The sequence below is a fragment of the Cavia porcellus genome, unplaced genomic scaffold (genome assembly GCF_034190915.1).
Source record: "Cavia porcellus strain 051 isolate PalLab524CR breed Dunkin Hartley unplaced genomic scaffold, mCavPor4.1 scaffold_32, whole genome shotgun sequence".
Classification (NCBI taxonomy): Eukaryota; Metazoa; Chordata; class Mammalia; order Rodentia; family Caviidae; genus Cavia; species Cavia porcellus.
The window spans coordinates 37408296-37424616 of record NW_026947515.1 but is presented as its reverse complement, the minus strand read 5'-3'; the positions used below and the strand labels follow the sequence as shown (position 1 = coordinate 37424616).

General features: G+C 56.5%; 1 protein-coding gene across 1 annotated transcript; it reads left to right on the top strand.

Annotated features, from left to right (window-relative positions):
- The first annotated feature begins 5091 nt into the window (after positions 1-5091).
- Alox12b (arachidonate 12-lipoxygenase, 12R type) lies at positions 5092-16321 on the top strand. Its single transcript, XM_003466237.4, has 15 exons — positions 5092-5383; positions 6343-6544; positions 9690-9771; positions 9902-9994; positions 10081-10203; positions 10482-10585; positions 10868-11040; positions 11255-11398; positions 12412-12615; positions 12789-12875; positions 13164-13333; positions 13748-13869; positions 15375-15475; positions 15732-15902; positions 16073-16321. The coding sequence occupies exons 1-15, from the start codon at positions 5237-5239 to the stop codon at positions 16250-16252; spliced, it is 2103 nt and encodes a 700-aa protein (XP_003466285.1). The 5' UTR covers positions 5092-5236; the 3' UTR covers positions 16253-16321.

Genomic DNA, 16321 nt, shown 5'->3' with positions numbered 1-16321 from the left:
GAGGGCAGGGCAAATCATTGGCATCTGGTTTTCCAGAAAGTCAGCTTGCACGGAAATTTATTAGGATGACACACCCAGCCACAGGTAGGACTTCTGCCCTGACTCTGGACACGTCTGGTGATGGGCTGTGGACAAAGACGCCGGTCAGGCTGCTGCAGCCCCGCCAGAGCACGTGACCTGGACCCCTGGAGCTTTCCCATCACCTGAAAGGTGACTGGTACAGTGGAGAACCCCTTTCTCCGGCTGGCCTTGAACAAATTCTCTGTCTTGTTGGCCCAAATCTGTCAGTTGAGTGGGAGGGACAGGAAGACCTGGGAAGGGCCTTCCCACACTGACATTCTGGGGTCTCAGTGTGTCGGCATCCTGTCTCGGAGTCTGTGCTTGACTTTGGGGAAATGACTGTGAACTGCCCAGGCCAGATGCTTGGTTCTGCTGGCTTCCAGGCGGTATAGAGACAAAAATCACATCAACCAGTAAACCTTTCAGGTGATGGCCAGAGCTGTGAGGAGACACAGCCAGGCAGGCGGTGAGCTGGTGCGACCGGGCAGGAGACTAGGGAGGTCTCGCTCTCTGCAGAGATGATGCTCAGATGACAAGAATGAAATTGTCTTGGAACAGCATGGCGGGAGGTGTCACAACACAGGACAGGGGAAGGGCAAGGGGCAAAGGGCGGCCGGGAAAGGGTGCTGGACTGAGAACCGTGCCACGGTGCCACGGAGCATGCTAAGACTTTGGTCCCATCGCCAGACGTGTTCAAAGTCAGGGCAGAAGTCCCGCCTGTGGCTGGTGTGTCACCCTCATAAACTTCCCTCCAAGCTGACTTTTTGGAAAAGCAGATGCCGGATGATCCTAGGGACGGTGCCATTTTAAGCCCTGTGAATTTTAAGCAGGGAGTGACCTTATTTGATAGCATGTGTCCTAGGGGATGGGGCCTCAGGGAGCTGCGTTGCAAGCCTTGGGGTTGAGCAAGGTAAGGGGTTCCCCAGCAGTGAGGACTTGGCTTCCAGTGTGGGTGGGCGTCGTGGGCCAGCTCTAAGTCATGCATCAGTGCTGGGGGCCTCTCAGGCCCTCTGGTCCCGCCCCTGGTCCAGGAGAACCAGTTCTTCAGTGAGCCACTACCCAGAGTTATGTGTTCATGTTTGGGTCATGACTGAGGAGTGTCCACATCTGTACACCTAATCCATCCCTGGGCCCAGCCCCGGTCCTGGCCCTACTCACATCCACACACTGCCCACATCTGCCTCTGTTTCCCTTGGGAATCTAAGTCCGTACTTGAACTCTGATCAAACTGAGCAGTCACTTGGCTTTTTTAGGAAAGAGGTTTGGTGCTAGTGGCCCTGCGGAGGCAGAAAGGATTTGGAGGAGCGGCTGTGCTCACCTTCATCCCTTTCTATGCCGTGGTCCCTGTCTACATCCTCCAAGCCCTTTGTATCAGTCCTTCCAGGCTCTGGTAGGGTGATCCTACCACTGGGGGTCTGGCTGTGCCATTTCCCAAACCTCCAAGCCTCACTGACCCCCCGGGGGGCACAGCCTAAGGACAGGGGAGTATCTAGAAAGCAGGAGGCCGGGAGAGTGCACCTGGGATTTGCATATTGAGATGCACATTTGCATATCCGACCGCGGCACCCTGGGAGTCATAGGGCTGGGCAGAGTCAGGAGGGCGGGCTTGACCAGCCAGGCAGCCTCTGCTCTCAGCTCAGGATGGCACTGTGCCCAGGGGAATGAGACAGCCTGCCAGTCACCAAGAGCTTCGTCCCCAGCCTTCCCCCCAGTCCTACTCCATCATCTCCACAGCCTCATGACATTTCCTGTGCCACCTCACACTTAGCCCATGCGGCTCCTCTGTGAGACTTCAAGTGAAGCCTTCTGGCTTAATCCTCAGCCCCGGCCTTCTTCCTATTACGAACTCATTCAGCCACTAAGAATCGTACCTCCACAGCCTCCCGGATACCATGTATATGCCAGGAGACGGGAGAAACCAGCCTAAACCACAGACCGTCTAATTCTGCAGGGAAAGCAACCAAAGATGGTGGCTGTAGCGCTGTGACAGTCATTGATAGTTATATATGTTATTCTTTGGAAAAGTAATTAAGAGCAGGATAAGAATGAGGAACCTGGTTCAACAGGTAGACATGGAGAAGCATGTGTAAAGGCCCTGGGGTGGGAAGGTGCTGACCCACTTCCTTCAGGACTCAGAAATCCATTTCCCAGTGGGTTCTTCCCCGGCCACTCTATATCTGCGTTTTGCTCTGTTGTCCTTTTTCTTTTCTTTCTTTTGCTTTAAAAATTTTAACGAATTAATTTTGTGGTACTGGGGTTGAACTCAGGGTGATATCCCCAGTCCTTTATTTATTTATTTTTGGACACAGTCTTGCTTTGTTGCCAAATTGTCCAGAAGAGGCTGGCACTTGCGATCCTCCTGCCTCAGCCTTCCAAAGTACTGGGATGATAGGCATGTGCCACCGTGCTGGCCTTTTTCCTCTTTCCTTTCCTTTTCTTTTTTAGGGGATGATGGGAAACAGACCCAGGAACTCATGCACGTGGGCCAGTGCTCTATGACAGCCATGGCCCGTCCCTCCTCCATCCCTGTACGCCATACTGCTCTTCCCTTCCTTATCTTTTCTCTAATTATTTCCCTGGGTTATGGATTTTGTTAGTAAAGGGGCTTGCTTTGGTTACACTATGTTCTCCGGGCTGGGCGCCATAGGGGCTCAGTTTCCTGTGCTGGGTGGATGCAGGGCACACAGGGTCAACTCAGAGGCAAAGAGGGGCCACCGCCGGGATTGCCTGGGCTGGGCAGCGTTGAGGGGTGGGTGACTCGAAGAGCTGAACCTTTTCCTCTTTTCTTTTCCAGGACTGAGGACTGACCCCAGGGCCTTTGCGTAGAGCTTCAGCCCTAGGCTGGTTCCTATCTTTTATTTTGAGTCTAGATCTGGCCTAGTGGTTGAATTGCCCAGGTTGGACCAAAACTCGCCGTCTTCCTGCCTCAGCCTCCCAGAGTGCGCCAGACTTGCCTCTGCACATCTGGTTTAGATTTTCAGTCCCTGCCTCCAACCACCATCCTAGCCCTAAACTGAACCTGAACTGCAGTCTCGTTGATTCCTCTGCCAAGGCCGGTTCTACTGGAACCTCCTCTCCCTCGCCCTGGGTTTTAGCCCCCTTTGGCCCTAAGTTGGCCCCGGTACTGTGTGACCTTTCCTTGGTGGCGACAGGAGGGTGCCACCAGGGAGGAAACCAGGGCTGGCGCCTCCCGGCTGGCAGGCTGGCAGGAGCTGCCACTGGAAGACAATAAAAAGGGCAGGTCACAAAGATGAGCCAGGGACAGGAGTCTCTCCTCACCCGCCCGGCCTTGGATGCTGTCTGCGGAGAGCTGGGCTCCTCCTGCGTCCACCCTGCTCCTCCGCTGGCCCCCAGCCTCCTCCCCGCCCAGGGCTGACCCTGTCCCCACCTTATCGCTCAGGCATCAGAAACCCCAGTCCTCTCCCAGCCACGAGTTTGTTTCCTTCAGAGCGCTTAATATCCAGAATTGCCGTGAATAAATTCCTGTTTACTGCGCTTGTCCTTCTCTTCCTGTACTCCGTGAGCCCGCGTGGGTTTTATTTCTTCTTTGCTGTGTGCCTGGAAGAGCGCTCATCATGCTCAGTAAAAGAGGAAGTCGGCAGCAGGCGGGCGGCTGCGTCCTGGTCCTGACAAGCCTGCCGATGCCCGTCCTTATTGGAGCTCCGTCCTTACCCCCGCCTGCTTTCTACAGGCTTTCTTTTCTTTTTTCCTGGCAAGGTTATGTCTTTTATAAAACCGAGAGGCCGCGTACCCTAAAATGCATGAGGTGCCCTAACACCCCCAGACCAAGAGCTCTCCCCGCCGCTCTCCCATTCCCAGGTGTAAGAAACACTCAGTTTGGCCTGTTCTGAACTTAGTATCAATGAAATAAAAAAAAAAAGTCCTCTTGGATGTCTAAACATCTGACTGTTGGTTTGTCTGTCTTTTTGAGACTAGGTTTCACTATGCATTTCAAATTGACAGGGAACTCACTTTTTTTTTTTTTTTAATAAAAGGAGTCACAGTTTATTTTATTTATTTATGTCTTTTTGAGACAGGGTCCCGCCATGCAGTTCAGGCTGGTCTTGAGCTCACTTTGTAGTCCAGGCTGGTTTTGAACTCACAGCGATCCTCCTGCCTCAGCCTCCCCAGTGCTGGGATTACAGGTGTGCGACACCACGCCTGGCAACGTCTGGCTTCTTTTGAGCCGTGTGTAACCCTTGTGAAACTCACATCCATGATAGCTTAGTATTTTTTCATCTGTTGTTTTGAGACGGGACCTCACTATGATGCCTGGAGTGGGCTCAAACTTGTGATCCTCTTGCTTCGCCTTCTCAAGTACCTGAATTACAGTTCAGGGCTCTCTAGCCTAATTTTATTGTTCTGTTGCCGGGAATCTGTTGCAGGGCCTCCCGCGCTAGGAAAGTGCTCCACCATGGAGCTACACTCTACCCGCTGTGTTAATTCTTTTCTCCAAATATGTCGATTGTCTTCTGTTTGTTTTCCACAGCAGTCTCTCCTCAGCCTGTCCTGGCCCTGAAAGAAGCCACAGGCCCCCTCCCAGCCACCTCCGGCCCCCAGTATTTCCTCCCTACAGTGTCTCTAGGACCCTTCTGCACCCCTGTGTCCCCTGAGCCTGGCTTTAGCATTACCACCCGGGATGGCCCTGCTTCCTGAGGCAGGCTTGCTGGAAAGCAAGTCCCTGCTGTCCGTCCGTCCATCCCCCTGCCCTCCAGTGCAGGTCACCCAGGGCCCCCCAGCCCCACCTGGCCTTCTCTAACTCAAAGGGGGAGACCAAGAGGAAGGAGCTTATTAGTCTGATAGGGATCGGCCCGCCCACCCCTCTCCCCAGATCCTCAGGGCCCTGGCTCAGGCTGGACTGGCTCCCCGCCCTGAAGCACCCCGCTGCTGTGACATCTCCTCACGCCCTCTCAGTGCAGGCTGCTGGCCCGCCTGCAGTCCCTCCCCGCCAGCTCCCACAGGCTCCCGGCCTGCGGCCAGCCCCACCCGCCCAGCTCACACCCCTCCGCCCAGGGCAGCAGCTCTCCAGGCTGCCACAGCTCCCATTGCCTCCCCAGTCCAGCACGGAGGCTGGCGCTGTCCACTCCTCTCTGAGCCTGGCCTCCCCTGCCTGCCTGCGTGACCCCGACACGTAGAGTCCGGGACTGAGCCCCCTCTTGCCTTCTGAAGGGCAGCCATGGCCACCTACAAAGTCAGGGTGGCCACAGGCACCGACCTCCTGTCAGGAACGCTGGACTGCATCTCGCTGACCATCGTGGGGACCCAAGGAGAGAGCCAGAAGCAGCGGCTGAACCACTTTGGCAGAGACTTTGCCACTGGGGCGGTGAGTGTGTGGATGTAGGCTCCGGGACCCAGGCGGACAGGAGGCCTGGGACAGAGCAAGGCCCGGAGGGTCTGGAGACCGGGAGAGCTGTGGAGGCCACGTCTGTCCTGGGTGCCTCATGCAGCCCCAGTTCAGACCCTCTCCTGTCCTGCCAGCCCGGAGCCACGGGCTTCACCCCTCCTTTCCAATCTCTCTTCCTGTCTACCCTTCCACCCTCCCCTCCACAGTCCCTCCTGCCCCCACTTCCCTGTCTGCCCTCTCTCAAGCCTCTGCGCGCCCTTCCCTTCCGTTCCCTTCCTCCTGTTCCTCCCCGTCGTGGCCTCTGTCCCTCTCCCCACCCCTCTTTCTCACACCGGCTCTCCCTAACTGCACTGCATCAGTCCTGGCTTGCATGTGCCTCAGTCCTCTGTAACCCAGAACGGCTCCAGCTGCACCCTCGGCCCCGGGGGAAGCCGCTCCGGGAGCCTCAGACCTGATTTTGACTCATGCCAAGCCATCTCCTTCTGGGTGACCTGAATAGTCCCTCTCTCTATGTGACCATTTCTGAGTTTCCACATCTTCAGGAGAAGTACGAGAAGGGCTGGCTGGACCAGTTCTCTCCACTCTAGGAGGCCAAGGAAGCCGGCTCCCTCCTGAATTCCTTAGTGTGGCAGATCCTGGGGGACTTCGTGGCTCTTGTGGCCCCGGTGGATTGGGGAAGGGGCGTAAGACCCCAAGAGCTGGGGAGGAAGGGGGCAGGGGCTGGGGTCTGGCTCAGCTCTGCTTAGATGGGCCAGCAAGGGGCAGCCAATTTGGAGGGGTGGGAAGGACCAGGAATCAGGTCTGTGTCACACTTTGCCCTTACAGCCCCGGAGGTGAGGCTGCCCAGCAGCAGCCCTGCCCGGGGGAGGCGCTGGCCGGGAGGCTGTCACAGGAGCGAGGGTCGAGGCCGTCTGCTCAGCTGGCCGTGTCTTTCCCAGGTGGATGACTACACTGTCCAGTGCCAGCAGGACCTGGGGGACCTGATCATCATCCACCTGTACAAGGAGCGTTCCTTCTTCCCCAAGGACCCCTGGTACTGCAACTACGTGCAGATCTGCGCCCCCAATGGCTGCGTTTACCACTTCCCCGCCTACCAGTGGATGGATGGCTACGAGACCCTGGCGCTCCGCGAGGCGACAGGTGAGCCCCCCACTGCATGTCACGCTGTGAAGTTCCCACATGTCCGTCCACCCCACGCTCCCATCAACGTGGCTCGCCTCCAGGGACTCCCAGGACCTCCTGTCACCATCATCTATTACCTTCTGTCACCGCTGCTGGTCAGGGTTCAGCTCCGGGCTGCGTGATGAGCCAGGCGCCAGGGGTGACCTTTTGCACCCCAGCAACCCCAGATCACGCTTCCCCGTCCGGCTCCGTCGTACCCTTGACTTCTGCAGGACACCTGACCACTCTAACAAGACCCCGGGGTACCCCCGCGTGCTGCCCTGTTTATTGTGCCAGGGAGCACTTCCCATGAGGCTCTAACAGAGTCCAGCTGCTCCTCAGGCTACCACGGCCTCGTGCTTGCTAATGATACGTAGGTTATGACTTTGTTGCCCCTCGGTTCTCTCTCTCTCTCTCTCTCTCTCTCTCTCTCTCTCTCTCTCTCTCTCTCGTATCTTGCTTCTTCCTTCCTTATGCATGCCAGGCAAGTCCTCTACCCTTGGGTCAGGCCTCCAGCTCTGTGGTTTCTTTTTTTTTTTTTTTGTCTTTTTTTCATTTTTTTATTGGTACCAGGGATCGAACTCACGACCGCCTGCTTGCAAGGCGAGTGCTTATGCCGCTGAGCTAAATCCCCAGACCCCCCAGCTCTGTGGTTTCTGAATCAAGCATTTTTAAACCGCGAGACTGTACGATCACTCCAGAGGAGTCTTTGTTATAATAATAGGACATCTTATTTCTTTTTTTATTTTTATTTTTATTTTTTATTTTTTTTTTGTCTTTTTCGTTTTTATCGGTACCGGGGACCGAACTCACGACTGCCTGCTTGCAAGGCAGGTGCTTATGCCACTGAGCTAAATCCCCAGCCCCTAGGACATCTTATTTCTGTAAGAGGACCCACTGTGATCCCCAAAGGCCCCCTTCTGTTCAGTGAGCCCCACATTTTCAAAAGGCAGACCACCTGTCACCTGCTCCCATAGGAGCCCCGTTACTCAGGCAGACCATCAGGCTTCACCTGGCCGCCCAGCAAGGCCGCTTATGTGCTGTCCAGTTGCACGTTTGCTCCCATGGGAGAGGGACGGAACCTGAGTGGCCGAGCTCCTTACCTCTGGCCCGGCCAGACCCCTGTGTCTAGTTGCTTGGGTCAGCTCCCCAAATGGGGCTGCCACATGGGGAATGGAACCTGGGCTCTGTCACCCTGGCTCCACCCTCTGGGCTTCTCCTGGCCTCCCTGGGGGTAGATGGGCGCTGGCCCACCCTCCACCTCCCACTTCTGTTTCTCACTTCTCTGTGCAATGGCCTTGTCCCGGGAGGAGTCCGGGAGGAGGAAATGGGGCCCGAGCCAGGGAAAGGAGAGGCAGGGAAACACAGAGGCAGGCCCAGGGAGGGTGTCGATCGATGTGAAGGGGAGAGTCTCACTGGGGACACAGTGTATTCCCACGGTGACAGGTCTGTGTGGCGCAGGAGCAGGTGACACTTTTGGCTGGGCAGGAATGGGGCTGGGTGGGGTAGCTACCATGCAACAGCAGGGCAGGGAGTCTTGAGTCACTTACTGGGCTCTCAAAAGGATGAAGCTTCCACCCTGGGTGCGGGGAGGTGAATTGCACAACCCCAGGGGGCACTGCTCCTGCAGACAGCGACAGACTGAGGCTGGTGGAGGAGGAAAGGGTGGCCAAGGGAAGGCCTTGAGGGAGTGACAGAAACAAGCCAGCCTGGGGACCACGGATGCTAGAGCAGCACAGATCTAGATCTGACTTCACTCCACCATTTGCTCTCTTGACATCTGGGCACACTGCCATATTTTTGTGAGCCTCAGTGCTCTCATCTGTAAAATGGATCTAACCACAGAACATACTTCACAGGGTTGATATGAGGATAGAATAATCTAATGTCTAAAGGGAATTCTCAAAAGGTGGACCACCTGTCACAGTTGTTACTGGGGTGGGGTGAGGGGGTCCATCGGTCTGTCTTGGACAGCGTTCCACCTCGGCTGCTTTTTTCCCTAGATGAGTTTAACTGTTTTCTCTCTGTAAAATGGGCCTGACAATACAGTCCTTCAGCTGAAATATTGGGTCCGAAAGTGTCTTAAAATTCAGATTTTTAGAAGCTACACACATATGTATATTCATATGTGCGTGTACAATGTAATGCATATGAATTATATCTTTGAATATATATTTCCATCTGTTGTATCTATGCTTCATCTATCTGTCTAGCTATCTATCTGTCTCTACAGGTTGAACATATTTGAAACAAACTGTTTTGGATTTTTTGAGATTTTTGAGTATTTCCATATATATGAGGTAGGTTGGGGGAAGGTACCCTATCTAAGCATGAAACTCACATACGTTTCCTTTAAGCCTTATACAAATAGCTGAAGGTGCTTTTATACAATATTTCTAGTGTACCTGTGTGTTGGCTGTGAACCATCCCATATGGTCAGGTGTGGAATTTTCCACTTGTGGCATCATATAAGAGGAGCTCAAAAAGTTTTCAGATTTTGTAGCATTTCAAATTTTGGATTTTTGAGCTCGGGATGTTTAACCTGCGTCATGTGTGTGTATATGCATTATGTGACATATCTACCACTGGGCTCTCTAATCAAGTACACTAATTTTTCTCATCCAGAATTATGACTAATTACACCAAGTGACATAGATAAAGTAGTCTTCAGCTTCAGGTTGCCTTCATGCAGATTTTCCTAACCAGTGGATTTGTGGTGAATCAAAAGAGCCTTTTGCATTTTGGAGTTGTGGACCTATAATAATCCCACTTGTCTCATTGGGTTGTTCCTGTGTACCTGAATTTATTAACATAAATGCAGTGTTAGAAAGTGCCTGGTAGCTACCCAGGAAGTCCTCGGTGACTGTCAGTCTCCCTGTTCCATGGGACTAGCAGAGGGACCTTCCCAGCAGCAGCAGACACCTGCCTGAGCGCAGGTCCACTTTCTTCCACTGAGCTTGGGCAGGGGACAGGCCTTCACTGTCACATGCTGAACCCTCCCCGTCCTTAGCCATGTATTCCAGAACCTCCCCAGGGGTCGCGGCTGAGCTCCTGCGCTCGGAAGCGGGTAGGGGAGTGCAGGGAGGAGGGAGACCCCTGAGCTCCCTCCTTGGTCTCTCCACAGCGAAGACCACAGCGGACGACTCGCTTCCCATCCTCCTGCAGCACAGACAAGAGGAGATCAGAGCCAAGCAGGAGCTCTACCAGTGAGGGGGAGACAGCCGGGCCTGGGGGACCCGAGGGGTCACGGGTGGTGGCAGGCGCGCACAGGTCTGGCCAAGTGTGCCTGGGACGGTGCCGGAGCCACAGGCTCAGTCTTCTGGCTCTTCTTTACAGCTGGAGGGAGTTTGTTCCCGGCCTGCCCAACTACGTACACATCCCCAGCTACCATCCTCCTGTGCGGAGGTGCCGCAACCCCAACCGGCCTGAGTAAGGACCCTCGGCTGAGCCGGGCCCGTCCCTTCCCTGCCCCTCGGAGCCCAGTGCCAGACCCGGCCCTCTGCGTCTCCCCTCAGGTGGAACGGCTATGTTCCGGGATTTCCAATTCTCATCAACATCAAGGCCACCAAGTTTCTCAACTTAAATCTCCGCTTCTCCTTCCTCAAGACAGCCTCCTTCTTTTTCCGCCTGGCGCCCATGTGAGTGCACGGGTGAGGGGACTGTGGGGGCTCCTGGGAGGCTGCCCCACCCCCAGGACAGCCCCAGAGGAATGGCCAGGAAGGCTGTGAAGCCCAGAAAGGCAGAAATCAGTGCAAACGTGAGACTTGATACCCACAGAGCCTGGGACATGGCGTCCAGAGGCTTTGGGACTCGAGACCCCTAGACACACAGATCTCAGCGGGCAGGCACCTCTGCCCTTGTCCTAGGGTACCTGGCAGCCTCTTTGACCAGGGCCGCCTCACGTTCCACCTTCTAGGTCGCTGGCACTCAAAGTCCGTGGCCTGCTGGATTGCAAACGTTCATGGAAGAGACTAAAGGACATTAGGAACATTTTCCCTGCTACCAAGACTGTCGTTTCTGGTATGGGCAGGGGAGTCCCAGGTAGAACGGGGAAGAGTCTCTTGTGCCAGAGACAGTGAGAGTCAGTGGCATGTGAGCGGGGAGCACAGGCGCATTCCAGGGTCACTGGGACACCTCTTGAGAACATCGCGCTGTCCTGGGCTCATCCGGCTGCTCAAAGCAAAGCTGAGGACTTCCCATTCCTCCTGGAGTTCCCCTAACGCCCACTGTCTCCTGGCCCCCGCCTCTGTCCCTGAGGGGAGCGGCACTGTGTTGTGACACGCTTGTGCCCCCTGCCCCTAGAGTACGTGGCTGATCACTGGATGGAGGATACCTTCTTTGGGTACCAGTACCTCAATGGTATAAACCCAAACGTGATTCGCCGCTGCAGATGCATCCCAGACAAATTCCCGGTCACAGATGACATGGTGGCCCCGTTCCTGGGAGAGGGAACATGCTTGCAAGCAGAGCTGGAGGTGAGGCCCTTTCTGCAAGGGGGCCCCAGCTAGCCAGCCCGGGCAGCCTCTCTGGTTCCTTCCCAGGCATCTCTGTGACCCCCCAAGGCCTGCCTGAGTGCCAGCTCCCTGCATCCCCAGTCACTGCCCCGCACTGAGCCTCGAGGCCAGTGCACTCTGCACCCGAGGCATCACGGGAATTGCATGCTCACGTGCCGCCATGACTTCCCTCCAGAAGGGGAACATCTACCTGGCTGACTACCGCATCTTGGATGGCATACCCACGGTGGAGCTCAACGGCCAGCAGCAGTACCACTGCGCACCCATCTGCCTGCTGCATCTGGACTCCCAGGGCCACATGATGCCCATCGCCATCCAGGTTCCTGGGGATGTGTGGGGCTGCTGTGTGCACGTGGCCAGCACTGAGAGCCGACGCTGTGTGTATGAATGTTTTCGTATGCAAAGTGCACCTGTGTGTGTGAGCCTGTGTGCATGCTTATATGCTCCTGAGAGTGTGCATGTGTATATGCCTGTGTGTCCCCTCCAGTGTGTGCATCTGAGAGATCAATTGTGTTTGTGCACATGCTCGTCTGTGGGACCACTGTAAGCGTGGCATGTGGCCCTGGGATAAATCTGGGATGAGAACTATGCGTTCCTGTATATGACATCTGTGTGCCACTGGCTATGCCCACACGTCTACATGAACATAGTCCCTGTGGTGAGCTTGTGTGTCCGCTGGCCAGGAAGCCCCTATGTATAGATTGTGTGTTCTGATGTGCACAGAGGTGAACAAAGGGCTATGTGCTGGATGGCTGGAGCTTGTCCCCTTGCCCTTGTCCATCTGTGCCCGTGAGAAAATGACCTCATGCGTCGGGAGGCTCTGCTGGGGTCACTGAGCCCATCAGACATGGCTGCTACCTTGGCTGTCTGGTGTGGCCAGTAGGAGAGGGAACGGAGCTGTTCCCTTCTCAGAGACCTCCACGAGGTCATGTGCAAATTTAAAAAGAGGCGCCCCACATCCTCATGCTCTGGGCTTGTGGTGTAGAATGCAGGCCTCACTTCAGTGACAGCCCGAGCGGAGGAGCCGGGTGCATGGCCTTGCACCTGAATGTGGTGGCCGTGGGGTTGAGGCAAGGGAGGCTTCTCAAGAGAGGCGGCTTCTGAGCTGCTTCTTAAAGAATGAGTGGGAATTGCCAGGTAGAGACAGGGACGTCTGGGGGCAGTTCAGGCAGAGAGCACAGCAAGAGCAAATGTGGGTGGGGAGGGAGGACCCTGTCTGGAGTGTGGGGGCCCGGTCTTTACCTCCCTCTGCCTCTTTCCTGCGGTGGGAGCTAGTGTGTGCATGTGGGGTGGGGGCTCTGCCTCACCAGCCCTCCCCTTCCCTGCCCTCAGCTCAGCCAGACCCCTGGACCTGACTGCCCCATCTTCCTGCCCAGCGACTCTGAGTGGGACTGGCTGCAGGCTAAGACCTGGGTGCGCTATGCCGAGTTCTACTGCCACGAGGCCATCGCACACCTGCTGGAGACCCACCTCATCGGTGAAGCCTTCTGCCTGGCCCTGCTGAGGCACCTGCCCATGTGCCACCCCCTGTACAAGGTGTGGGCTTGGGGCAGGGGCCCACAGAACCTCACGCCTGCTCGGTGGTCAGAGGGAGTCCAGAAGCCGGGCAAGGCATCCGGGTATCCCCAGAGAGGGTCTGGTATTGCAGAAGTGGTCCTCTGGGGGCGACCTCGGATTTCTCTCATTGTCTGTCTTGTTTTCCTGTCCAGCTGCTCATTCCCCATACCCGCTTCACTGTCCAGATCAACAGCATCGGGCGGGCGCTTCTCCTGAACGAGGGCGGGCTCTCTGCCAGGGTGAGTGTCCCGCACCAGCCTCAGCAGGACTCTGCTCTCCTCTGGCCTTTGCAGTGAGACTTACGCTTGCCCTTTGGGTCCTGGGGTGATGGGGTGGGGGCAATGGGTTCAAGTGGGCACCGTGTATATCGGGATCCAGGGCAGGAGCTGCGTGTTCTGACCCGAACCTCGAGAGCTGCAGGACTAAGAGGGTGACTGCGGGAAGGGATACCCTCACGGTGTCTCTGAGCTCTGGAGAGTGGGCCGCAGGTGTCCTTCCCGCTCCAGGCTCTGCATCCTCCCTCCTAGGCCATGGGCCTGGGCCTGAAGGGCTTTGCTGAGGTGATGGTGCGGGCTCTGTCGGAGCTTACCTACGACAGCCTCTGTGTCCCCAATGACTTCGTGGAGCGCGGGGTCCAGGATGTGCCTGGGTACTATTTCCGCGACGACAGCTTGGCAGTGTGGGATGCAATGGAGAGGTGAGGCTGGGGCAGCAGTGGGTGGCACTGGAGCTGGACACCCTGGGATGTGGTTGGGGAGGTGGGACATGCAAGGGCCTGAGCCTGGTGTCACCTTGAGGCTTGGCCTTGGAGACAGGGCCTGGGCTTGCTGTGTCCTTCACGTGCTTTTTGCCGAGGCCTGATGGCTCCTTGCTTGCCTCAATCCCCAGTCTGCCTCTGCTGGTCAGCCCTCTTCGGGGTCCTGAGCTGCCTGGGGGCATCACCTGATTGGTATTAGCAACCCCTTGAGGGTTTTCTGACAGTCGCCTCTGCCCCACAGAACTTGGTTCCCCACACCACAGACTTGGGGCAGGGCAACCTGAGGGAGGAGGGAGAAGCACAGTTTTGGATGGGGAGGGGAAGGTCCAAACTGAGGCCCCGTCCCCTGGTCAGGTATGTGACGGAGATCATCACCTATTATTACCCGAGTGACGCGGCTGTGGAGGGTGACCCAGAATTGCAGTGCTGGGTGCAGGAAATATTCAAGGAGTGTTTGCTGGGGCGGCAGAGTTCAGGTAAGGGCGTGAGAGCCCAGCAGGGTTCCAGGTCTGAGGGGCGGCCCCCTCAGGCCCACTGGGGCCCTCCTGGTCTAGGCGGAGACCTGGAGACCTCCTTGGGGCTGAAAGAGGCCAAAGCACAGCCCTAGGTTTTCCTCAGGGCCCTACCCTGGCCCCTGGAGCAGCAGGGTCTCAGAAGCAGGTGGAGAAAACATAACTGACCACAGGTATCCGAGCTCAGACAATGGAGGGGTCACTGCAGAGCCCTAGAGGGGTCCCAGCCCCTCACCCCAGAAACCTTTACAGACTGAGAAATGGCCTGTGAGTTCCAACAGGGAAGAACAGGGATAGTGGCAGGCTCCAGGAGAGGGGCAGAAGCTGTCTGGAGGTCACACCCCTTGAGTACACTCTCAGCAAACATTTAGTGAGCAGCTATGATGTGATCCTGGGCTGGCTATCGAAGGGACACTTGGGAACAAGACAAGGGAAGGACCTAGCCAGGATCTGCCCGATGTGAGCAGGTTAGCAGTGAGATGGCAGAGCACGGGTGGCAGAGGCAAGACTGTCATGCACAAAAGCCCAAAGGCCAGAGGCAGCATGATGTGTTCTGCTGACCAGAGTCCACTTCCCTGAAACCCACTGTGGGGCAGAGATAGGCAGGCCCCCCCGCTGGGCCAGGCTGAAGCCATGACAGACAGAACAAAGGCCCATCCGGGGGTTTGCAGGAGATCAGACTTAAATATCAGGCTGCACTGGGGGTGAGGAGAAAGTCTGAGAAGCCCAGGAGGAAACCTGATCAGGATGAGAGCCGTGGGATGAAGGGAATTCCAGAGCTATTTGGGATACAGAAATAGCAGGACTTGGTGACTGGCTTGGGGGTTCAGGGTGTCTCAGGACTGGAGCTTTTGCCACTTAGTGGGTGGTGTGTATTCCCACCTTGAGCTGGGAACCTAGAAAGAAGGGGAGGGAGGAGGGATTTGGGAGAACAATAGTGAGCCTGGTTTGAATGAGTGGCTTTTGTGGCCACCAAGGCAGCCCAGGCTGGTCATTCCCCTGGGATGCCAGGAAACCTGAAAGCAGTTGGTCCTGAAGAGGTGTGAGGGCCAGGCCCAGGCTACAGAGCATCCCTTCTAGAGTGCAGTCTGTGGGGCAGGGATGCTGTGCCAGCCAGGACAGGAAACCCAGAGCTCTTTAAAAAGATGGAAGCCTCCACTCCCATGCCCCAGGCCTGGGACCAGGAATGTCCCCTAGGGGAGGTGGAGGAGAGACCTGAGAGCCTCACCTCAAGCAGGTGCTGTCCTGTGGGGACATCCAGCCAGGGCCAGCCTCTGCCTCCACCTTGGTCTGGACTGGGAAGGTGGGGTTGTGGCCACTGGGGGGCAGAACAGGCAGGATGAAGGTACACATACGGCTGCTTGGAACCTCAGAGTGTTAAGACTAGGTGAGCCCGCTTGGAGGAGCTCTCGGCCCGGCAGCCAGGACCGGGCAGGCCTGATACTGTCTGGTTGGCTTCTGCTCTGCAGGCTTCCCCACGTGTTTACGAACAGTTCCTGAGCTGATCCGGTATGTCACCACCATCATGTATACCTGCTCTGCCAAGCACGCAGCTGTCAACTCAGGCCAGGTACCCAGCCCACTAAATGTGCCCCGTCTCAAAGCCAGGCTCAGCCACTGTCCCGAGTCGCTCCTCAACCAGGCTTGAGCTGAGTCCCTGCCTGGTCCCAGCCTTTCAACTCAGACTGAACTCACAGTCCAGCACAAGCTCAGCCAGCTGAGGCAGGAATTCCCGGTCAACTGTGGCACAGTGGTGAGGGCCTGGTGGACCGGAACCTCCCAGGGTGCTCTCTGACCACGGCCCCACCTCTACCCCCCTCCTCCAGCTGGAGTTCACCTCCTGGATGCCCAACTTCCCCCCCTCCATGCGAAGACCACCGATGGAGACCAAGGGACTGAGCACCCAGCAGACCTTCCTGGACACGCTGCCGGACGTGAAGACCACGTGCATCGTGCTTTTGGTGCTCTGGACTCTCAGCCGCGAGCCTGACGACAAGGTGGGGGGTCAGGGTGGGGGACACTGAGTGTGGGCAGGGTGCTGGGAGGCGGGAGACGGCAAATGCAGCGGGGGGTGTCAGTGGCAGGGCATGGAAAGCTGCTGAAAAGAGGGTCCTAGAAGGCAGTCGTGGGCCCGGCTTCAACCCAGCACCCTGTTTGCTCCCGGCAGCGGCCCCTTGGCCACTTCCCGGACATCCACTTCGTGGAGGATGCCCCGCGCAGGAGCATGGAGTCTTTCCGCCACCGCCTGAACCAGATCTCGCATGACATTCGCAAGCGCAACAAATGCCTCTGCATTCCATATAACTACCTGGACCCTGTGCTGATCGAGAACAGCATTTCCATCTAGCGTGGTTCCCTCGCCTCATCTCTCGCCCTGCCTCCTTTTATTTTCCAATAAAATCACTTCAAATACTCA